Raw genomic sequence first — 24,325 nt, 5'->3', positions numbered from 1 at the left:
AAAGAGGTTTCCCTCTGTCATCACAGATACAACTTTTAGCAGTGGGATCTGAAGGAAGTAGGAGGAGTTTAGCAGCGCTAAACCTTTAAGCACACTTCAGACCTGAGATAGAATAGAATAGAGCTGAAAAGATTCCTCCTTTTCCAAACCCAGCGTCTTTTGTCTCTTAAAAAACATGCTTTGCCTGTAGAAATTCCCAAGTCATCCCTTTATATCTCTAATTATAACTCTGTTTGAGACTTAAACCATTCTAACAGACAGCACTGAATCCAGGCCCTGATCTTCTGTGTCTCTTAGCTCCTAAAAGCTGAGGAGAAAAAAAAAGCTGTTTCAAGCCCAAACTTTGTGAGTCAGTTGTAGAGAGAGTCAGTCTGAGGCTCCAGCCACACATCTGATTTGTGCTGTTTAGGAACTGGATCTGTGGTCTTGTGTTGTTCCTAGAATGCCAGGATCCTTGTGATGATGATCATCATCATTTTGCATTTCTTCCCAAGCTCACATCTCCTTACTCTTTGACTTTCTCCTAGGAGAATGTAGCTAGACTAACGACAGGCTTTGCCTATTGCTAAAATGCATTGTAACTTTTATATAAGGGATAAATGTCTATGGAGATTCTGTTATCTAGGTCATGATTGTCCCAAAGGTGCTTTTTCAAAAGGCAATTGGACTTTGTTTTTCTTTATAGATGTTTTGCTTCTCATCCAAGAAGCTTCTTTAGTTCTTTAGTTCTTGAGTCGGAACTGAAGAAGCATCTTGGATGAGAAGTGAAACATCTTTAAGGAAAAACAAAGTCTAGTTGCCTCTTGAAAAAAAACCTTTCAGACAAGAGATCCATCTCTGCTTTATTATAGCTACAGAACTGCTCTCCCCCTCCCGAATATTTCCATTTCCCGCAATAAATTACATGTCCCTGGCTCCTCAGTTTTCTTCTGAGGAGTTAAGGCTCAGCAGTTCCTGTCTTTAACGCATCAGATTTCTTAGAATTTCTTTTACGATGCTTTATTATCCCTCCTTCTTTGTCCCTCCTGTGGCTGATGCAAGCATTCGCCTAAGCTGGTCAGTGAGGGAATATCCTCAAAGACCCGTCCCTGAACCCTTGCTCTGCTGCGTTTGCATTGGGGTGAGGCAAAATAAAAAAAATTAAAACATTGCTGGCTACCATCCAGAAATCTAGTGTAAGGGCACCTGGGGCTCTGAGATGGCTTATTAATTGTGAGGAAGGGAGGGAGAAGTAGTACGGTTGTCAATCAGCATAGATCACATAGGGATTGGAATGGGTAGATTGACTCACTAAAACATCATTTCAAGTGCAAGTGTGCATGTCACTGTGGTAGATAGAATTTTGCTTTGTTGCAAAATAGGATAGTGTCTTGTCTACAAGCTCCAAGTTGCTTTGGCATCTTAGATCCAAAATTGAGAATTGGGACAATTTATCCAAAAGAGAATCAACTTGGAAACTCCAGCTGATTCTCTTGTGCATCGATGGAATAAAGGACTGCATGAAATGCCTTTGAACTATGATGCCTTGATACTATTTTGCCAGACTTCTTAAACTAGACAAGGACTTGCTTTTTCTCCCACCTCCAGACTACCTCAAAAATGCACAGAAGGAAAGACATGGACTGAGCACTGGTTTCTTAACCAGCTTTTATTCTTCCTCTGTTGGTTAAATCACTGGTTAGTTTTGGGGGAATATGCCGCATTACTTCTGCAATGGGGAGGATATTACCAGGGGCTGTCTGGAGGGGTCTGGTACCTTCTTTTAATTGCATAGATGGAAGGTAGAAAATCCATTTCGGAGGCCAAAACTTCCAATGGGAAAGAATAGCAGCACATTTTTTTCTTAACACAAAGAGCAGGTAGAAGTTTCATCCAAAATCATAATTTACCATCTCACTTGTATCTAGAATGGAAGGAGAAGATGGATCCTAGGTTGTGAGGATTTCTGTTAATACCATTCACCTAAGGTCAGGGGTGGGCTGGGCTTCAAAAAATTTAGCAACCAGTTCTCTGCCTGGTTGCTGGGTGGGGGTGACCATGATGGGTGTGGCCTAGTTGGCCTCCTGCACCATGGTGGGGGGCGTTTTCACTCTCCCCAGGCTCCAGAAGCTTTCCTCAAGCTTCTGGGAGGGTGAAAATGGCCTCCTCAAGCTCCGGAGGCCCTCTGAAATCTGGCCTTCCGGAACTTCCGGGAGGCCCATTTTTCCCCCTCCCTGGGCTCCAGAGGCTTTCCTCGAGGGAGGGCAAAAATGGCCTCCCTGGGCTCTGGAGGCCCTCTGGAGGCTGGAAACAGCCTTCTGGAGCCTCTGGAAGACTCATTTTTCACTCCTTGAACCTCCATGCAGGCCCTGCACTTACCTGGAATCCAAAACAGGTTGTACGGAGACTCCTGGGAGGAGAGGGGTGGGGTGGGTGGGGCCAATCAGGTGTGGGATTTGCCGGTTTGCCGAACTGGCCATAAAATTAACAACTGGTTTGCCTGAACTGGGGAGAACTGGTAGCAGCCCACCCCTGCATAAGGTGTAATTTGAACTCAGTGAAGATCTGAGGTGCAAACTTTACCACTTCCAGTTAAGCAATTTTGGCTTTGCCTCAGAATATCTGGAACGGTTGTCAATCAGCACAGATCACATAGGGATTGGAATGGGTAGATTGACTCACTAAAATGTGCATGTCACTGTGGTAGATAGAATTTTGCTTTGTTGCCACTGAATTGAATAGCAGTTTATAGGGTCTGGTAAATAATTATATTCACTCTACAAAAACCTGGAAAAAAAACTTCTTCCACTGCACTGGAAAGAAGAGCTGGGTCTTTTTGTTTAATGAGTTATCGACTCTGGCATTGTGCTTGTGTTAAGACAGCTTGAGATTGAGTGGGGGAGTATGGGGAAAACAAGAAAGAAGCACAGAAGGCTATACTACCTTGGACTACTTTTGCTCCAATTTCAGTCATAAATCTACTCTAAACATCCCTCTCAGACTCTGATTCCCCAGCTGAAGCCTTGATCTTACAATCTCTCTCTCCTACCTCTCCACCAATGTTTTCCACTTATTCTTTTAATTCTTCATTTTATGGGATTCTGTCACTTTTGGACTCAGAGGGGAAAGACATTAGCATTTAGATGGATTTTTTTCCCTCTTGCATTAATACCAATTGAAATTGAAAGCTGGGATTGGCGGGACACAAGGAACATGAGGGTTTTCCATGGTATAATTCCAAGGTGACGTTTGTAGCAGGTGCACAATAAACATCCTCCCTGCCAACTCCGGGAGCTTTTGCCAATATAATTTTCACAGAACCCAGCTGCCCAAGGTTTGGATGCTACTTTTGTGGAAGAAAATCTGTCCCAGACTTGATTTTTAATATCAATTTTTCACAAGTTGCCTTTATAAAATACAGAAAAGAGAATAACAGAGTTATATAGAGGCTTTGGAGGTTGTGGAGGTCTGCTAGTCCAACCCCCTGCTGGAGCAGAAGACCCTGTACCATTCTAGACAAACAGCTGACTAGTCTCTTGTTAAAAACCTCCAGGGATGGAGCCTCCATCGTTAAACCGTTCCTGTCAGGCTACAGAATTTTTCCCATTCACTCAACTAGAACAAACTTCTGAAAACGTATCAAAAGGTATCAAAAAGGAATCCTTTACTGAGATGAGACAATTCCTGTAGGAATTCAAAGCAGCGTCTGAGGTCCCTCAGGCATACAGGGATACATAAGGGAGTTTAGAACCCCTCCCCTTATCCCGATGTGTATTTAGTGAAACAAAAGCCAGTATGTTAATTCCTCCCCACCCCTCTTGTAAGGAACGATCTTTTTCACAGTTTCCCAGGGCATACCTAATTTCCCCCCACCCCCTTTTTAGAGCGAACTTTTCAAGAGATTCCCAGGACACATCTCACTGTGGAATTTTTATGATCTTCTCATCTCCTGGCTGTGCCTCTCAGAGGGGATAGTTCTGACCATCTGGCTTTTCTCCCTCCATTGTATCATGTGTGGGTTATACAAATTCGATATAAGATTAAATATATTCAGGTTACATCAAGAAAGGATTTCTTTATCAGCCTCCACCCCCTTTTTCTTCTTCCACTGAAGAAATGACAGATACACGGATCTGACATCCTACCCTCCTTAAAAAACAGATAGGTCTACCTGGAAAAAATAAAAATCATGCATTACATTTGCAATTCAGGATGGTTTATCAGGGTATTTTTGGTGGAACTTACGTATAATGTGGGTGCTTTTATGTGTTGTTTGGCTACCCACTCATTTTCTGAGGAAGGAAGGTGTTTCCAAGCTACTAAATATTGTGTGGATCCACGGTGAGTGCGTGAATCAAGGATATCTTTAATTTCAAAATGTTGTTCCCCATGTACCGTGATGGGGGTTGGAGGTGTGGGAAGGGGGGGGTCAGAGGTTTGAAGTGATCTCTGGTTTGATCAAGCTACAGTGAAATACTGGATGAATCTGCCTAAGTGATCCGTTTTGGGAGTTGATTCTCTGACCAAACACGTGGGTTATTACTGGAGCATAGGGTAAAACGCCAACAAAATTTGGTGTTAACTGTAAGGACCGTAAATTTTAAGATAATCCGTTGGGGAGCTCCATGTAGGCGAGTAGATGTTTGAAAGGTCTTTGGCAATGCCTTGGCAGTTGGGATCTTTGGCATGGAATAAAGTGAACCTGTTTGGAAAAAGATCAGTTACAATCCAAATGACAGTATTTCCAGCACTTTCAGGAAGCTCCACTATAAAGTCCATAGAGATCTCTTTCCAGGGAGCAGAAGGGTCTGCTACTGTCTGTAAAAGTCCAGGAGATTTCCCTTGTCTTCTCTTTGCAGCAGCACAGGTGGGGCAGCTCGCAACATAGCTTTCAATGTCCTTTTTGAGGGACAGCCACCAAAATTGTCTTTTGATGAGGTGTAGAGTTTTTACAAACCCAAAGTGTCCTGCTATTTTGGAGTCGTGGCAGCGTTTCATGAGGTCCATTCTCTGGCTTGCAGGGACATAAAGTTTGTTCTCTACCCAAGCCAGTCCATCTTTGAGAAATAAAGTGTTTTTGTTGGCCTGGAGCCAGTCGTCCTTAAGTAGTGCCTCCTTAAATATTGACGTCGTTGTGTCTTCAGTCAGTGATGATTTTTTTTCTCTTGTGCCTGGATGATTACTTTGGCTGCTAGTTGGGTCGGTTGGATCATCGGTTTTATAACCTCAATTTTTTTGCTGTTGTATTGGGGTTTTCTGGACAGTGTATCTGCTAAGAAGTTCTTTCTCCCAGGAAAATATTTGAGAGTGAAATTAAAACGTTTAAAGTATTGAGCCCACCTTGCTTGTTTTTCGGAGAGTTTCCGTGGATTTTTCAGGGCTTACAGATTTTTGTGATCAGTCCATACTTCAAAGGGGATTTGGTTTCCTTCCAGGAAATGTTTCCATGTGAGCATTGCCCACCGCACAGCATATGCCTCTTTCTCCCATATGGCCCATCTTTGCTCGGTTTCCGTCAGTTTCTTGGATGTATAAGTGCATGGTTGTAATTGTCCACTTCCATTCTTTTGGAGGAGAACAGCTCCAACTGCAACATCACTGGCATCTGCTTGGATGACAAAAGGTTGTTCGGGATCTGGGTACTTAAGGACTGGTTCTGCTGAGAATAGATGATTGAGTTTCTCGAATGCCGCTTGGCATTCCATTGTCCAGATAAGGGGTTGCCTTGGTTTGGGTTTCTCCCCCCCTTTCATTTTTAGCAAGTTCGTGATAGGGAGGGCGATGTTTGCAAAAGCTAGAATGAATTGGTGATAAAAGTTCACAAACCCCAGGAAGCTTTGCAGTTGTTTGTGGGTGTGCGGTGGGCCCAGTACAGCTTTTACTTTCTGTGGGTCCATCTCTATTCCCTCATGGGATATTCTATACCCCAAATAGTCAATTTTTTCTTGGTGGAATTCGCATTTAGAGAGTTTTGCATATAGTTTAGCATCTAAGAGTTTTGTGAGGCCTGCACGGAGTAGCTTGATGTGTTCTTCCATCATTTCTGTGTAGATTAAAATATCATCAAGATACACTAGAACCCTTTTATATAAAAATTCATGAAGGGTTTCATTGAGCATAGACATGGCAGGCGCTCCTTGCAGTCCAAAGGGGAGCACTTTAAATTGGTAGCATCCGAATGGTGTGTTAAAAGCTGTCTTCCACTCATCCCCTTCCTTTATTCTGATGCGGTAATATGCCTCTTGTAGGTCTAACTTTGAAAAAAAAATTCCTTTCAAGAGGTGGGCTAACATGTCCTTCATGAGGGGTAGTGGATACATATTCTCTATGCAAATTGCGTTCAATTTTTTGTAATTAATGCACAAGCGTGCTGAGCCATCTTTCTTTTCATGGAATAACACTGGGGCAGCTATTTTTGGTCGGGCAGGTTCAATTAAACCCCTTTTTAAATTTTTTATCGATAAATGCTCTAAGTTCTTTCAGTTCTCTGGGAGACATGCAGTACATTTGTGGTTTTGGAAGTTTAGCCCCTGGTAGGATTTCGATAGCGCAGTCTGTGGCTCGATGGGGTGGGAGTTCATCACAAGCTTCCTCACTAAATGCTTGGGCCAGATCCTGGTACTCATTGGGGATGTTAATGGGTTCAGCCGACTGTCCGGTCATGGCTGACTCTCTGTTCTCTGTCCCTTTCTTTATCCTTTCCTCTGAGCTATTTGCAAATGTTATGTCTCTCTGGAATTGTATGGTTCCTGTCCTCCAATTTATTTTTGGATTCCATTTCTGCAGCCATGTGAGACCTAGGACTAGCAGCTCTTCCATTCCCAGGGCTACAATGAATGTGAGCATTTCCCTATGGTTCCCTAGTCTTATTTTCAATGGTTCTGTGGTAAACCTGGCTGGCTCCCCCCCCCCCACTATCGTTCCATCTAATTGGCAGAAAGCGATGGGATTTTCCATTTCTTTCAGTTGGATCCCCAATTTCTCTGCAAGGGAGGGATTTATTAGGCATCAGGTACATCCCGAATCCATCAACGCTGCAACTTCCTCCCCCTTCCCTCGGCTGGGGATAAACAGTCTCAGAGGTAGGGTGCTTGGTTCAATTGGATTGCTTACCAGTGGGTCATCTTCTGGATTGCTTTCAGACTGGCTCAGGTCCCCTTGGAGCATTGGGGGTTCTTCCTCTGGGTTGGTGGGGGATCGGAATCCCACATCTACTCGGCCCCTCAGGCCAGTCTCCTTTCCTTGAGGGCTGGATGTTCTGGGTTTCCCCCCTGCTGGGTGGTCTAGCTTTCTGGCAGGGGTCTTCAAACAGCATTCTGCTGCGCGGTGTCCCTCCTTTCCACACTTAAAGCAACCAGACGTTCTTGGAGTCATGGTGGATTGGGGTTTGAAGACTTCCCATTTCCCCAGGGGTGGGGATTTTTTCCAACACTTGCCACTGTGGTACCAGTTTCGAGTCATGTCTATCTCCGCCTCCTCTGCCATCATGTACCATTCGTGCAACAGGTTTGGGGCCCCACGGGCCAGGCAGGCAGCGTATAGGTCATCCTTTAGTCCATCTTTGAACCAACAGACTAGGATATCCTCTGGCTAGTCTACCCGGCTGGCCAGGTCATGAAATTCCTCGGTGTATTCTGCTACTGGGCGACGGACTTGTTTTATGACTCTAATGCGGTCGCGGGCTTTTCTATCGGTGAGGGGGTCCTCGAAGCGGTGGGGTAAGGCTGTCATGAAGTGTTCAAGGTTCCTTAATTCTGGGACATTGACGTTGTGGAGCATCACCATCCATCTGGCTGCTGCCCCTTCAAGGGCCAGGGTGACGATTCGTATTCGGGACCCCTGGGTTGGGAAATCCCTCCCATATTCTTGCATGTAGGTGAGCACTTGCACCAGCAAAAATCCCAGTTTCTGAGGGTCTCCATCAAATTTTTCCCACAAGGGTGGGATCTTCCTCTGCAGTTGTATGTCTCTGAGTTGGCCAGGGTTAATCCCCTGATCCCAGGGCATTTAGGGGTCGGGTACCTGGTATGGCTGCTGGTTCTTCGGCTTGTCCCTCTGCCCGCTCAATCTCTGCTGGATCCGGGGTGGCAGCTCAGGTTCTCTCATTTTCTGGTTCCCTCGCTCTCCTGCCTTGTCGCCCTGGTGCATCCCTCACCTTGAGGTTCTCCAGGGCTTCCCTCATGAGGTGATTTATTCGGTTGTCGGCCGGTGGCTCCTCGTCCCATTCTTCCTGATTCGATAGGGCCTCCAGCTCCAATTTCCACCCAGGTTTACGATTGCCCCGGGTGAAGGTTACTCCTCTGGTTCTTCCATCCCAGCTGTCTCTTTTTCCTACACCTATAGACCTGGGGCTTGGTGGAGGTTTCGTAGGCAGCCTTGCTGTCTTCGATGGGGTGCACCAAGTCAGTATCTGGCTGGGTAACTGACGATGTTTCTCCCCAGTATTCGGCTTCCCTTGGTCCTTGCTGTACTCAGATATTTTCCTTTCTTGCAGGGTCCTCTCAGTAGAGTGAAGGTTTTTGTTTTTTTTAATTCCTCTCCGGGCTGACCTCTATTGCAGACGGTGTTTTATGTCAGGCTACATAACTTTTCCCATTCACTCAACTAGAATGAACTTCTGAAAACATATCAAAATGTATCTGAAAACGTATCAAAATGTATCAAAAAGGAATCCTTTATTGAGATGAGACAATTCCTGTAGGAGTTCAAAGCAGCGTCTGAGGTCTCTCAGGCATACAGGGATACATAAGGGAGTTTAGAACCCCTCCCCTTATCTCGATGTGTATTTAGTGAAACAAAAGCCAGTATGTTAATTCCTCCCCACTCCTTTTGTAAGGAACGATCTTTTTCACAGTTTCCCAGGGCATACCTAATTTCCCCCCACCCCGTTTTTAGAATGAACTTTTCAAGAGATTCCCAGGACCCATCTCACTGTGGAATTTTTATGATCTTCTCATCTCCTGGCTGTGCCTCTCAGAAGGGATAGTTCTGGCCATCTGGCTTTTCTCCCTCCATTGTATCATATGTGGGTTATACAAATTCGATATAAGATTAAATATATTCAGGTTACATCAAGAAAGGATTTCTTTATCAGCCTCCACTTTTCTTCTTCCACTGAAGAAATGACAGATAAACGGATCTGACAGTTCCATTGATTAATTCTTCTGACTGTCAGGAAACTTCTTCTTCCTCTTTTTATTATTATTATTAACTCCAAATCTCTTACTTGACAAAACTATGTTTACTACAAAATAACTGAATATTAATCCAGAAGGTGAAAACTTCATTTGATTCCTGTAATCACCAGGTTTGCAATGATTTAAGTAATTTAAAATCATAGAATATCTTGGTTCAAAAGAAACTCCAGCTCTGTACACCACTTATATTCCCAAAGAAATGGCCATCTAGCCTCTGCCGAACCTCTGAGCCATGGTGGTGCAGTGATTAGAATGCAGTATTGCAGGCTAGTTCTGCTGACTGCCAGCAGTTCGATTCTTACTGGCTCAACTCATCCTTCCATCCTTCCAAGGTTGGTAAAATGAGGACTCAGGTTGTTGGGGGCAACATGCTGACTGCAAACTGCTTAGAGAGGGCTGGAAAGCATTGTGAAGCAGTATATAAGTCTAAGTGCTATTGCTAAGTGTTATTGCTATTGTTTAAAAACCTCCAGTGAAGAGAATTCACCCGAGAAAATATACCATGGTTAAACAGCTCTCACTGCTGGGAATAATTTTTTAATGTCCAATTGAAATTGACTTCTGTGTAATTTAGATTAAATATCCATGGTTTCTTGCCCCATTGTAGGATATTGCTTAATGTCCTATAAGACAGCTCTTCTAATATTAAAATACTTCAGTAAGGCATTTGACAAAGTAGACTACCTTACCTAAATTTTGGTAAAATAGAATAATGTGGGATAGACAACATCCCCACCACATGGATTCACAACTGCTAGACAAACTGCACTCAACATGTAGTCCTCTAAATGCAGGGAAGCATGCAGTGGGGTATCTCAAGGTTCTGTCTTAGGCCCAGTACTCTTCAGCATTTTTATAAATGATTTAAATGAGGAAATAGAAGGGGAGCTCACCAAATTTGCAGATGACACCAAGCTGGGGGTAATAGCCAACATTTTAGAAGATAGACTCAAGATCCAGAAGCAGCTTGACCAACTTCAGCACTGGACCCTATCCACCTAAATGCAATTCAGAGGAGAGAAATGTAAGGTCTTTAGCAAGAAAAATCAAATGCACAGATGTAGAATATGTGGTACCTGGCTCAACAGCACTAATTGTGAGACAGATCTAAGAGTCCTAGTGGACAACCACTTAATGTGCTGCAGCTGCCAAAAAAGCCAGTATAGTCCTAGGCTGCATCAACAGAGAGATAATATCAAAATCATGTGAAATGCTAGTACTGCTTTATATTGCACTGATAAGATCACACTTGGTATACTGTGTCCAGTTTTGATCGCCATGATACAAAAAAGATATTGAAATTATAGAAAGTACAGAGAAAAACAACAAAGATGATAAGGGGACTGAAGATTTAAGTGTATGATGAATGATTGCAGGAAATTGGTATGTCTAGTTTAGCGAAGAGAAGGACTAGGAGTGACATGAAAGCAGTTTTCCAATACTTAAGAATTGGGGGTCAACTTTTTTTCAAGGCACCTGAGGGCAGAGCAAGAAAAAACAAAAGTAAGTAATGGAAAATATTGAAGGGAGATCCAACCTAGAATTAAAAAGAAATTTCTTGACGGTGAAAACAATGGAATGGTTTGCTTCCAGAACTTAGGTTGTGGTGTTCCTTCACTGGAGATATTTAAGAAGAGATTGGACAACCATTTATCTATTATGGTAAAGGGTCCCCTGCAGGGGTGGGCTACAAATTTTTTTAACAAGTTCTCTGCCCTAATGACTGGCTGGGTGGTCATGTGCCTGAGTGAGCCTGGGTGGGTGAGCGTGTGCCTGGGTGGGCGTGGCCAACTCGACGTTGCTACTTTGCCCTGATTTACCTAAAAAAAGGTATGTACCAAAAAGTTGTTTATTATTTCTTCCGCTCCGGCGCAGCAGGCAATGGGGTGCATCCTGGCGCAAAGAACAGGGTGGTGAGTCCCAGCTGCTGCTTCTTTGCCATGTTGCAGGCTTTCTTTTTTAAAAAAAAACATCAGTTTTTAAGAATGGTTTAAGCATAGAATTTCAAGCAGTACAAAGCTGCCATTCTGAGTGTAACATGAGCCTTTTCAAAGTATTTAAAAGTCCATTATGGTAGTGTTGGAAGTTAGCACCCTCCCCTCTCCTAGAAAAATGAAATATTTTAGAAAATATTATAAAGGCAGAATATTTCCCCTAAAAGAGAAATATAACATGGAGGCAGAGCTGAGTTTCCTCCCATCTTTGCTAATGGGCCATCAAGGACTGAGCCCAGCCTTTTGTTCTTGCAAAGTTACCATAAAGTTACTTTTAAATACTTTTGCAAAGGCCTTTTTTACACTCATAATAGCAGCTTTGTCCTGCATGGAATTCCATGCTTAAACCATTTTTAAAAATGGATGTTGCAGGCGTTCTGTAAGGAGTCACTGAAATTAGTGCTAGGGAGCAACTTACTTTGCATCTTATTCAAATCCAGACTTTTTCAATGTTTTTTTTTTCTTAAGCCAACAATAAAACAACTTAAGTCAACAATTAAAGAAATAGAAAAATTAAAAGAAAATTCAAACTGATATAGTAACTGTAGTTTCTAAAATCTATTTTGACTTGATGAAGGAATTTAAAAAACAATAACCCTGCCTGTTTTTAAAAAATTGCTTGATCAAGTCAAAATAGATTTCAAAAACTACAGTTATAATATCAGTTTTTTAAAAAAAATTCTATTTTTTTTAATTGTTGACTTAAGCTGCTTAATTGTTGGCTTAAGGAAAAATTCATTAAAAAATATCTGGGTTTGAATAAGCTAGGCATTCTTAGAAATAAAAATAATAAGGCTGAACTGATCTTCACATACCTATAAGGAATCTGGTTGCTTCTCTCTTCTTCTGAAACTGCCGCTGCCTAATGCAGCTGGAAACAGCAGGATGCTACTTCCGGAATCTGGCCTTTTTTGCATCTGAATGCCAAGCCTAGTTTGGGGAAATGCGCAACCTGCTCTCTGCCCCAAGCACAACTCAGCTGCCACCACTGCTGTTGCCAGTGGCTGTGAATAGCGGTCACTGTGTGGAGCTCGTATTGGGCTACACAAGATGTTGCGAGAGCTCTCGCAACATCTTGTGCAGCCCATGGAAGTGGCAACAGAAGCAGCGGAGACAAGCAGCCAGGCTGGGCCAGTGTCTCAGTTGTGTGTCTCCTTGAGTGACCAAGGCAAGCAAGTGCAGAACCAACGAGAACTGAAGGAAGCGCCTGCACCCAGCAAGAAAGGAACTTCTCTCTACTGCAGTTTGCAAATGAGGAAATGGCGCTGCCAGCAAGGTACGCTCCTGTTGCGTTCCCCACCCCGAGCCTCTGGCCAAGTGTGGCAAGCCTGAAAGGCAGCTGTCGGAGACTCTGTACCCTCCAATCCTCGGGCCTTGTGCGGCAAGAGCACACAGAACCCGAGAGTTGGACCTGGCCAGTAAAGGTTGAAAGGTAGCTGATCACCTGGGCCCCAGGCCTTATGCAGCAGGTATATGCAGAACCCGAGAGTTGTGCCTGGCCCATAAAGGCTGAAAGGTGGCTGATCACCTGGGCCTCGTGCAGCAGGTGTGCGTGGAACTTGAGAGTTGGACCTGGCCAAAGGGCCGAAAGGCGGCCATCGGAGCCTCACCACCCCTTCACCCCACAGGCCACATCAACTTACCTAAAACTAGGGAGTGAAGAAGCCGGAGAATAGCAAGGGAACCGGAGCTGGGCCGCACAGGACGAGCTGGCAAAGGCTGGCAAGTGAGCAAGGAAGCCAGATGTGAGTGGCCAAAGGAGATGAGGCGAGGAGTGGGCAAATCTATGAGGTGGGGTGAGGTTAGGTGGGGCAGGGCAGGATTGGGCAGTCCTGCACGGGCCCAGCCAGTGGTGGGATTTGCCGGTTTGCTGAACTGGCCATAAAATTAACAACCAGTTCGCCTGAACTGGTACGAACCAGCAGCAATCCACTCCTGGTCCCCTGGTAGAAGACCTCAAAGGATCCTTCCAACTCTCCCTACAGTATTTCTCATTTTCAGGATAAACATAACCAATACTTCTACCTTGTCTTCCTAAGTTTATCTGTCTCTCTAGTAAAGTCAATTTGGAACCACATAACAGCAGTCTGTGATGTATGTATGTTTTGGTGATATTATATACTTCACAATTAATGATGGACTCATCAGAATATGTTTTTTGCATGTAGGAAGATGATCTAGATGGAATTCACATTGTGGCATTTGCTGAAGAAGATGATCCAGGTACAAAACATGTAGGCTTGTTGCAAGTCTTGGTGTAAAGAAGATAAAACTTTGCTGTCAGGTGATGACATTCTGTCTGTCATCTGTCTATTACAAGAAAATGTCCTATGGCATCAAAATGTATGCTGATTATAGATATTCACCACCATTAACTATGTTCCATTCTTCAGATGTAGGAGAAGTTAGCTTGAAAGAGAGGCATATATAGTATACTCCCATTCTTTTAGAGGAGGAAAGGTGGCTGTATGCATTTTTGCATTTTTCCTTTATGCAAATAATTAGGGAATCAACTTTGAAATAAAAAACATTTATCTGAGCATTTCAACATAATCTCTGAAATGTTTCATTTGCAATAAAGCTTTAATTGCTAATTCATTAGCTGTTCTCCTCCTGCTCTGTGTTTCATATGTAACTGGAACCATCTTCGCTCTCATTCTGGGGACATTTACTCCCCTGTGATACAGTATGTGTAACATTAGAAATAGGCAAAAAAAAGTTCTTCACCAGAAAGTCTTCCATTCCAGTTCTGAGTAGGCTGAACTCAGTTTAGTGTCTGCAAAAAGGACTTGGCAGGTACCATCCAAATTTAAAAGCAGACAGTGAACCACTAGTGAAATGGTGGGACTGAGAAATGGTACACTGAAAATAATTTTTCCTCATGTGATTGTAGTTGCTTGGAATATGCTATTCTTGTCTGATTACTATAAACACCCAAGTATTCTTCTGCAGAGCAATCCACAAGGTAATTGCTTAACTGTTATTATATTTTCAGATGGCTTCGAATTCCTGGAAATTGTCAAGCAGGTTGCCAAAGACAACACTGATAATCCTGATCTAAGCATTGTCTGGATTGATCCTGATGATTTTCCTCTGGTAAGTAGCCCTATTTCCCAGCTGGTCCCTTCTCATTTTTTACACACTTACATTGACGTACATGTCGTACATACAAATTCCATGTATAATAGAGAGCAAAGAATTGCAATCAATTGAAGAAAAAAATCCAAAATGAATTTAATATATGACTTTCAGACTTGTAAGTATTAATATGTATGCCTATATTCTAGTATTCTTTTTTATATTGTATATAATTAGTAGTAAATAATTTTACATGTGGAAAAGGTAAACGTGAAATTATATAATATAAGATTAAGAAAAGAAAAAATATAAGAAACAATGCAGATAGAAAAAAGGAAAATATATAAAGAAATGACTTCTGATCATTACAGCAGTTACAAACTTATTATCTCTCCTCCCTCTTTAAAATTACATGATTCTCTTCTACCCATATTCATCCTTTTCTAATCAACTAATCCATAAGTGATTCCATTCTTCCAGCCCTTCATAAAAGTACTTATTGTCTTACTCCTGATGAAATAGATCATTTTTGCCATTTGCACAAGTTCTACCATCTTAACAATCTACTCCTCCATTGTGGATATTACATTATTTTTCCAATTTTGTGCATAATAGTCTTGCTACAGTTACCATATATAAAATCAGCCTTCCGTAGGTCTTTTCTAAATTGTTACCCATAAGTCCCAATTTAACAAATTCTGGTTTCATCCGAATATTGGCTTTTAAAATTGTTTGTATCATCATGTGATTTTGTATCCAATTGTTTTTGGTTTTTGCAGGTTCACCATAGCACTAGCAATAGCACTTAGACTTATGTACCACCTCACAGTGCTTTGCAGCACTTCTAAGCAGTTTACAGAGTTAGGGTACATTTATGTCACATGGTCCAATCCAATCATTGTCCCAACTTCAGCCAACTTCCAGATATTCCTCCTCAGGTGCTGGTGAGACATCCTTGACTCCAGTGGAGGGATTCAAATTTTTTTTACTACCGATTCTGTGGGTGTGGCTTGGTGGGTGTGGTGTTGCTTGGTGGGCATGATAGGGGAAGGATACTGTAAAATACCCATTCTCTCCCCACCCTACTAACCTGCTTTCCAGCTCCATTCTCCTGTGCAGGGCAACAAAAGAAGACCCAGCCGATCAGCTGGGACCCGGGAGGCAGAGAATAAATGGGGGAAGGGTCAATCAGAGGTGGTATTTCAAACCAGTCAAAATTTCTGCTATCGGTTCTCTGAACTACTCAAAATTTCCGCTACCAGTTCTCCAGAACTGTTTTGAACCTGCTGAATACCACCTCTGCTTGACTCCCAAGGGAAAGAATGTTGTTATGATTACACACCCCACACTATCTCTACCTCCCACTTCCCGTTCCCACAGCTTGCCCAGCCATTGCTGTTGCAGCCCTAAAGACTCCCATTAAAGATGGAACTAGGACTGACACGGTGAGGATTGAACTCCTGGCAGTGAGATGAAATAGCCTGCAATACTGCATTCCACCACTGCTCTTCAGTTTACCCATGCATGGTAAACTGTCCAGTATTGATTAGAAGTACCTTTATACATCTTAGATAATTTCTCTGTTATCATATACCAATGGCATATTATTCTATAAACGTTCTCGCTTAAATTGTAATACAATGTGAATTTTAGTCCTTCTAACCACATTTTCTTCCATTGGCCCATGTTTATTTTTATTTATTTATTTATAATTTGTCAAACAAAAACAAAAACACAAATAATATAAAAATAAAATGACAGGGATGATAAGCATGTTAATGAACATATGCACTAACCCCTTTTACGGACCTCTGAAATATGAAGTGAGGTCCACAGAAGTCAATTTGTGACTAAAACACTGAAAATTTGTAGTTGAGACAACTGAATCAGGTAGAACATTCCAGATTTTCACAACTCTATTACAAACATTGTATTTTTTATAGTCAAGTTTAGAACGGTTTACATTGAGTTTAAAATGGTTGTTTGTGTGCATATTATTGCGATTAAAACAGAAAAAAATCATTTACAGGTAAAACATTACTACATACAATTTTGTATGCAATACCTAATTCCGATCGCAAGAGACGCAGTTCCAGGTTATCCAAACCAAGAATTTCGATCCTAGTAGCATAGATTATGTCCAGAAGAGTTCAAAACTTTCCTCGTAAAGTACTTCTGAACCCACTTGTTTGTGCTAATATCAGATATATGGTAGGGATTCCAAATAATTGAACAGTACTCCAAGATTGGTCTAGCATAAGTTTTATAAGCTCTGGTTAGCAATATTATGTTTCCAGAAAAGAAACTTTGTAGAATTAAGTTAAAAAATCGTAGTGCTTTTTTAGCAATGCTGTTACAATGAACTTTGGAGCATAAGTCGTCAGAGATGGGTACACCTACGTTTTTAACAAAGTGAGGGTCATCTGCTAGATCAATATCACCTAAACTTATACTTAACATTCTGATTACATTTACCAATATGTAAGACAGAGCATTTATTAATAGAAATTTGAAGTTGCCAAATAGATGACCATTCAGACACATAATCAAGATCACTTTGCAAAACAACAGAATTATCTGTAGTATTAAATAATGCTATGTTATCAGCAAAAAGGACAGAATTGCTTTTAAGTTGATCACATAAATCGTTGATATAGAGCAGGAAAAGTATGGGTCCTAAAATGCTGCCTTGCGGAACACCACTGTTGACTGATGCAGGATTAGACAGCAAGTTACCTATTTTGACTTTCTGCAGTCTGTTAGGCAAGAAGGCAGCAATCCACTTGTGCAAAAATCCAGAAATGCCATAAGAATTTAGTTTCAACAGCAGTTTATCATGTACTACTGTATCAAAAGCCTTACAAAAATCTATGTAAATTCCATCTACAGCTTTATCTTGATCAAGACATGTAGTCCAAATATTTTTACAGTGCAAAAGTTGTAAATTACAGGATGAATTTTTCCTATAGCCAAACTGTTTATCAGATAGCCAGTTATTTGTCTCTAAATGATGAATAATGGATTGGTTTATAATTGATCCCATAACTTTGCATATAACACAACACAAAGAAATTGGTCTATAATTTTCAACTAAACTAGGGTCGCCCTTTTTAAAGATTGGTATAGCTATAGCTAAGACCATAAATCAGGCAGAGAGCTAGTTTGAAACAATACTTTAAAAATTGTACACAAATGTTCAGCTAGGACAGTAGCAAGCTTTTTCAAGAAAAAAGCACATAATCCATCTGGACCAGTGGATAGCAATGGCTTTAGATTACATAATGCTAGTTCAACATTATGTACTGTAAATTTAATATTTAGCAATTTGCTACAATTATTTGTGGTACGACTTGTGAATGAAGACTGCAACCATTGCTATCAACAAAAACTGAACTAAAAAAATGTATTGAAAAGATTGGCCTGACCAGCATTATCATTACAATCAACCACATTTAGCCTTTTTAAGGGTGGAATCACTTGTGAGTCTTTAAGTTTCAAATTAACAAAATTATAAAAGGCTCATGTTAACAGCTTTTCCTCCTGTTTACAAAAATAATTAGTACATTCATCTTTAATTTGATGACATAAGGCTTTATAGCGGCTTTTGAAGTTGGCAACATAGCTGTCTTCTTGTTCCACCAAAGATATTTTTTTTCTTAGCTTATAACTTTCTTATTGCCTTGGGTAATTTATTTTTTGTAACTTTTTTTTATTTTTCTTGGTACATATAAATTAATAGCTCAATTAATTTCAAGCAAAAAATTGTTATTAAAATCTACATTTTTGCAACCTGAAAATGGTGTCAATTTAGAGATGCTAGATCAGCAGCTATTAAATCATAGTTTGCTTTTTTAAAATTATAATTCAAAGAACAGTTGTTAAGATCCAGTTCAGGAAGTCACAAATTAATACAAAAGTCAATCATATTATGATTGCTATTGTAACTCTGAACTCACTCAATTGTTATATAGCCCATTGGTCTACATTATAACTCAAATTCCTAACCTATTTTATCACGCACTTAATGCTTTTAACTATGACATTAAATTCAAACAACCTTTATCCCTATGAAGGGATGCATTATTTATTAAATTAATCCAAAAGTACTTTAGAATAAACAATATTAATTTCAGCTCTTCCCTTAATCTGTTTTAAACTTTCTTAGTTCAAGTTCTTGGTAAGCTTTTTTGCTTTTAATCATTTTTAAATCCTTATGGTTATTTCTTTAACTTTTTATACTAAGCCAAGTCAAAGGATACTCGCCATGTGGTTTAATTGCTCTGCTGCTTGAAGTCTGTAATTCATATCTTTGCAAGTTTTAAAATGTAATCCAAACATGCATTATTAGAAAGTATAGCTTTGGATGAGTTCCTTAAAAGCAGGCCTGCATGAGGCTGTGCACTTAATACTTTTATCCCTTTGGTTCCTGGCACAAGTCATGAATAGGAGCCCTCTCAATTCTGCTGGTTTCCTCACAAAGAGCTGCCCCCTGAAGCCCAAGTTGGCTATCTCCTAGCTTCTCCTTGTCCAAGAAGCTCTGCTGGCTAGGGTTTGCCTCCTGGTCACCAGTCTCCATTACTGCAGAGTCTTTGCTATTCGATGTGTTAATCCTTCTTTTTCTCCATCCAGAAGTCCCCAATATTCTATAACTTCTTACAATTTAAGAAACATGTAAAACATTTTTCCTTAGTGTTTTTCAATACTAGGTTTCTGAATTTCACAAAAGGAATACAAGGGTCAGTTGATTTTATATAATTCTATTTTATAATCTGTAGAAATCTGTGATTTTCAAAACTTTTGATAACTGTTCTGTGAGTGAGGAAAGCAAGCCTCACTTCTTCCTTTTCTTTTTTTTCTTCAGTGGTTTAAAGTTGCTTTATTTTATTTATTTATTTAATTTGTTAAATTTATTTGCCACCTGATTCACTACTTTAGGCAGAATTTATAAGGCGTTCATAAAGCATATTTATAAGACAGCGCAACTCAAACAGTGTGGTTCTAGGCTGAATCCTTTTTCTTTATTTTAAAGCAAACTGCTGCAAATATTGAATAAGATTGTCATTGCTTTAGCAATGTCAGTTATAATTATATTTTAAAAATTAAGGGCAGTTTTACTGTATATATTCACAACCAGTTTTCTGAGTCATATATTAAAATTCAGATAGGATTAGACTTTCAATCATTTATGCAAAAGCTTTCTTTCTTTGGTCAACACATCGTCCTATTTGGAAATATTCAAATAACTCAATCTAGAAGCATTTTCTCATGTGTTCCACATGAGAGCACATAATTTTTTAAAATTCCATTTGAATTTTCCTCAATGCATCTTGAAATTTAATGAAATAGAAAGGAAGATAACTATATTATTAAAATACATACATTAAAATATTTAATATATAACATAATTTATTAGTTGGTATATAAATATTTAATATTTAAATGCTATTCAATATTTAGAAAGTAAGAGTCTGTCGCAAAATGGTTGCGGCCAGAAGGGTTTTTTTAACCAGTCTTAAACGGCCATGAGCATGGGAGAGAAGTATCTTAAAAGTGCATTGCCAATATATCCTGAATGTGCTTTTAGTATGAGATTGCATAAAATGTTATGTCTGATTTTGTTTTTATCCAAAGAGTGTGGAACAAGCTATCAGTACTGCTAAATCACAGTTGCTGGCACACAAAGGTTTAGCATTTTTATGTGTGCACCAAGATATAATCTTGCACAGCATAAACCACAGCATGGTGCTGCAGCAGCTACGTCTTTTCACCAGGAAATGGCCCTAGATGTCTGCTATCTAGCATTTTCCTGCCCCTGAAAGCCTTACTCGCTTCCTTTGTCACTGCTGAAATGGAGCCCCTGTACAGTGATGGACAATCAGGCTAAACAGAACCACATCCCAGAGGAAACCTGCTGCGTTGTCTCTTGCCTCTGTTTTTTAGCTTCTTGTTGCTTGCATCAGGAGACAATTCAGAGCTTTACCTCTCACCAAGATTGATTCTGTTCCTACCATGATGTCTTCAGCTTCCAGCTCTTACTGTTTCTTGTATAGTTCAAAATGCCCCCAACTAAATTTTCTCCACACATCCTTCAAATCACAGGTAATTGAAAATTGTGTTTGAGGGAAACTTTAAATTGAAAACTGACTGGTCTGCCCCTATATCTTGGCTGCAAATGGGTAGTTGACCATTAGGTGGAAATGAAGTCCTAACCTCAAACTTTGTGACTCAAAGGTGCTGTTTGAAGAGGCAGCTGACTTTTTGGGTTTTTCTTTGAAGAAGTTTCACTTCTCATCCAAGAAGCTTCTTCAGCTCTGACTGGATGGTGGGGAATGGAAGGATTTTTACTCCTTGCAGACAGCTGGTCATTTGCATTCTTTTAGCACAGTAGTTCCCAAAGTGGGCGGTACTGCCCCCTGGGGGGCGGTGGGATGCCTTGGGGGGTGCTAAGAGGCAAGCGGGCCAGCAGGGGGCGCTAAGGGGAGGCATCAGGAGCCGGCCCCGCAGGCTCACTGACTGCCGGCCCTGCAGCCCATTGACTGTTTCATCGCTCTGTAGCCGGCGCCTTGAATCTGAAACCCCCGCGCGGCGAGCCTTGCCAAGCTGGGGGGAGAGGTGGTGGAAAGGGGCCTTAGCTTGCAGGCTTCCCTCTCCGGTGGAAGCAGCGGAGGCGTGCCAGAAAGCAAAACGCTTCCAAGGGGAACGGGTGGGTGGAAGGACCCTCTTCCCCAGAGGAGAACAAGGGAGCGCGCAGCACCCGCCTGGCCTCTGCCTCTCCAGCCAGTCAGGCTTGTGCGCAGGATGCGGGGGGTGCAGCTGCGGCTCTCCAAGGCGCGTGGATCGATTCGGTTTGGCTCTATGTGGCCAGCCCGGACCTAGAACCTAGCCTCCCTCTGCAGCCCAGTTCTTCCGACCGAGCCCTGCGCTTGCTTGCTTGCTTGCTTGCTTACTTTCCAAGTGATCGTTCCCTCCACCTCCGCTGGTCTGGGCTGCTTCCGCACGCCTTCCTGCTCCCGGGCAGAGCATTGCAAAATTGGATGCCAAAGAAAGAACTGGAGCAGGGGGCTGCAGAAGGGGCAGAGGGGCAGCTGCATTAAGGAGCAGGAAGATCTTAGCCATGGTTTATTGACTAAGCTGGAATCAAACTCTAACCAGAATGGCTGGGTTGATATATTCAGTCCTTGTTTCTCAACCTTGGCAACTTGTGTGGACTTCAATTCCCACTCTGGCTTTGCTCTACTTTCCCAAAGTGCTGCTGCTGTCGCATTCTGTCTGTCTGTCTGTCTGTCTATCCATACATCCCTCTAAAAGGTCTATCTGTCTGTCTGCCTGCCTTCCTGCCTACCTACCTACCTACCAATATAGATCGATCTATCTATCTATCTATCTATCTATCTATCTATCTATCTATCTATCTATCTATCTATCTATCTATCTATCTACTTATCTACCAATCTGTCTACCTACCTACCTATCCATACATTCATCCAAAAGGTCTACCTGCCTGCCTGCCTGCCTGCCTGCCTGCCTGCCTACCTACCTACCTACCTACCTACCTACCTATCTATCTATCTATCTATCTATCTATCTATCTATCTATCTATCTATCTATCTATCTATCTATCTATCTATCTATCTATCTATCTCCCTCCCTCCCTCCCTCCCTCCCTCCCTCCCTCCCTCTCTCTCCATCCATCCATCCATCCATCCATGTTAGAAGCACCAGCCCCATAGGCACATTGGGAAAGTAGAGCAAAGCCAGTTTGGGAGGGAGAGAAGGAGGGAGGGAGGGAGAGAGAGAGAGAGAGACCTTACGCATCAGGCCTAGTTTAGACTGAGGCCCTTTTCCACATTGAAACACTACCATGACAGCTTCAGTAGTTGGAATGCAGGTGAAGAGGGAAGTCACATCATAGGAAACCATGGTTTCATCGAGGTCTGGTTTTAGTTTCCAAATTTTTCTAGTGAAGTCCTGTGAATTGTTGATAAGATGGATCGTGTTGCAAACTAGAGGAGCTAATAAGGTGTTTAGATATTTGCAATGTTGTAGGTGACACAGTTGATGCTGCTGACAATGGGTCTGAGTGGAGTTCCCTCTTTGTAGATTTTGGGGAGTCCATATATGCATGAGGTAGCCTCCCCAGGGTAAAGAAAGAGGGGTCTATGTCAAAATCATCTATGTCAAAATTGAACAGCCCTCTCTCAACTGAGGGAGAAGGATATGACACCATCTATCTCCAGTCTACAACACAGTCCTTTCAATAGTTCCAAGAAGCCTGCACACCCATTTGCACCATTCAGGTGACCTGATGATACAGATAAGCCTCCAGGTGACATTAACGACTCTCTAAAAGCATGCAAATGACCATCCAGTCAGAGCTGAAGAAGCTTTTTGGATGAGAAGCAAAACATCTTCAAAGAAAAACCAGAACGTCCAGTTGCTTCTTGAAAAAGTACCTTTGGGACAGCCATGACCTAGATGACTGGGAATCTCCATAGACATCAGACTTTTTGAGTTCACAATATGAATACAAGTGTAAGTATGTTTTTCTTTTCTTTTGCTTCTACAGTTGATCACATACTGGGAAAAGACATTCAAGATTGACCTGTTCAAGCCTCAAATTGGTGTGGTGAATGTCACCGATGTGAGTATCAGCTGACTCAGTTTCAGTGGCCTTAGCATCAAGGCTACTGGATCTGGCTTTGTGCGTCATTATAACTTTGAAAGATACCTAAATGAAAGTTTGTTAAATCAAGGACTACCTGTATTTTGCTGTCACAGTCAGCTCCTTAGTGATGGATGCCTGTCAAGGACGTGTCTATTTCTGTAAACATGGATAGGCAATTTGTATTCCTTGGCTTAATTGTAAAAGCCCTATCTGTTGTGAAACTTCTGAGAAGATTATCTCTGTGTAGGGTTCTGGGGAAAAAAACTCAAGATAATAAGAGTGAGAAACAAAAAGAGAGGTGCAGGGAAAGGCAAAGGATGTCTCCAACAGCAGATGGGCAACTTATCCTCTATTCTTGTTCCAGTTAGTATTTATCAACAATTGTGATTATCCCAAATTTCTGGAATAATTCAAAGGAATTTTATTTTAGCATGTGTATCTTAACAATATGATAATTTTAAAAATGATTATTTGCCATTTTTATTTGTTAACATGTATCATATGGTCATGTAGTATTACTACTTATATTTGAAAGCTTTTGTATTCAGTTTATAGGGAGGAAATGTAGGATGGAATCCACAAATGATTTTTCCGTTATTTCCAGTTTCCTAAACTCCCATTTTATAAGTAATTGGAGAAGATATAAGATTTAAACTTATTTTGCTCCAAAATTCCCAGTATTCTGTGAAGAAAATGTTCACCCTTCCTTTCAGGCTGACAGTGTCTGGATGGACATCAGGGATGATGATGAACTCCCTACAGTTGAGGAATTAGAAGATTGGATAGAAGATGTGCTTTCTGGCAAAATAAACACAGAAGATGATGATACTGATGATGACGATGATGACGATGATGACGATGATGATGATGATTAGGGTATTAGCTCATTGAATACTGAGCACCAAAATCTGTGTGCCTCAAGATACTACGCCTTACAGTATTTCTCTTCTAAAGGGAAAATACTGTTCTTTTTGACTTCTAAGGGTCATTGAAAATTCATAGTCTTGATCCCTTTTATTTGACCCTCTTCCCAAATACCATCTTCTCTCTTCTGGCTTCCACAATATGTACTCTATACCAGTAAGTCAGAAATTATTATTTAATTGTGCAAGCTCAGCGTTTATGCTCCCTACCGGAAACTTTAAATCTATGAATATGTTTGTTCATAAGAATAAGAGAAAATAAAGAATTATATAATAGTTCATGAGTTACCAAGGTCATTTCTACCCTACACTACTCCCAAAAGAGTGGCTTTTCAAGATGTAGAAAATGGAAACAGTGGAGAACAATAGGCCTTTTCTCCCTGTTCTTCTGTCCCTTGGGATTATGGGCTCATATTTTCTCCATGTGCCATTTGTGTAGGACATGTCCTCTATAATGGAATTTCAGTCTTTGAGTCAAACTGCTGCTG

General features: G+C 41.3%; 1 protein-coding gene across 1 annotated transcript in view; it reads left to right on the top strand.

Annotated features, from left to right (window-relative positions):
* LOC113417205 (calsequestrin-2) overlaps nt 1-24,116 on the top strand; it is a 58,860-nt gene extending 34,744 nt beyond the window's left edge. The window contains exons 8-11 of the mRNA XM_026675461.2: nt 13,339-13,393; nt 14,166-14,266; nt 22,816-22,890; nt 23,628-24,116. Of these exons, the coding sequence (XP_026531246.1) occupies nt 13,339-13,393; nt 14,166-14,266; nt 22,816-22,890; nt 23,628-23,789 (393 nt within the window). The 3' untranslated portion in view covers nt 23,790-24,116. The remainder of the gene's footprint in view (nt 1-13,338; nt 13,394-14,165; nt 14,267-22,815; nt 22,891-23,627) is intronic.
* The last annotated feature ends 209 nt before the right edge of the window (nt 24,117-24,325 follow it).

Source organism: Notechis scutatus, chromosome 2 (assembly GCF_049901735.1).
Source record: "Notechis scutatus isolate UNSWTSFEM ecotype Mainland chromosome 2, rNotScu1.2, whole genome shotgun sequence".
Taxonomy (NCBI): domain Eukaryota; kingdom Metazoa; phylum Chordata; class Lepidosauria; order Squamata; family Elapidae; genus Notechis; species Notechis scutatus.
Note: the sequence above shows the minus strand (reverse complement) of the source record. Positions and strands in the feature narration are given on the sequence as shown.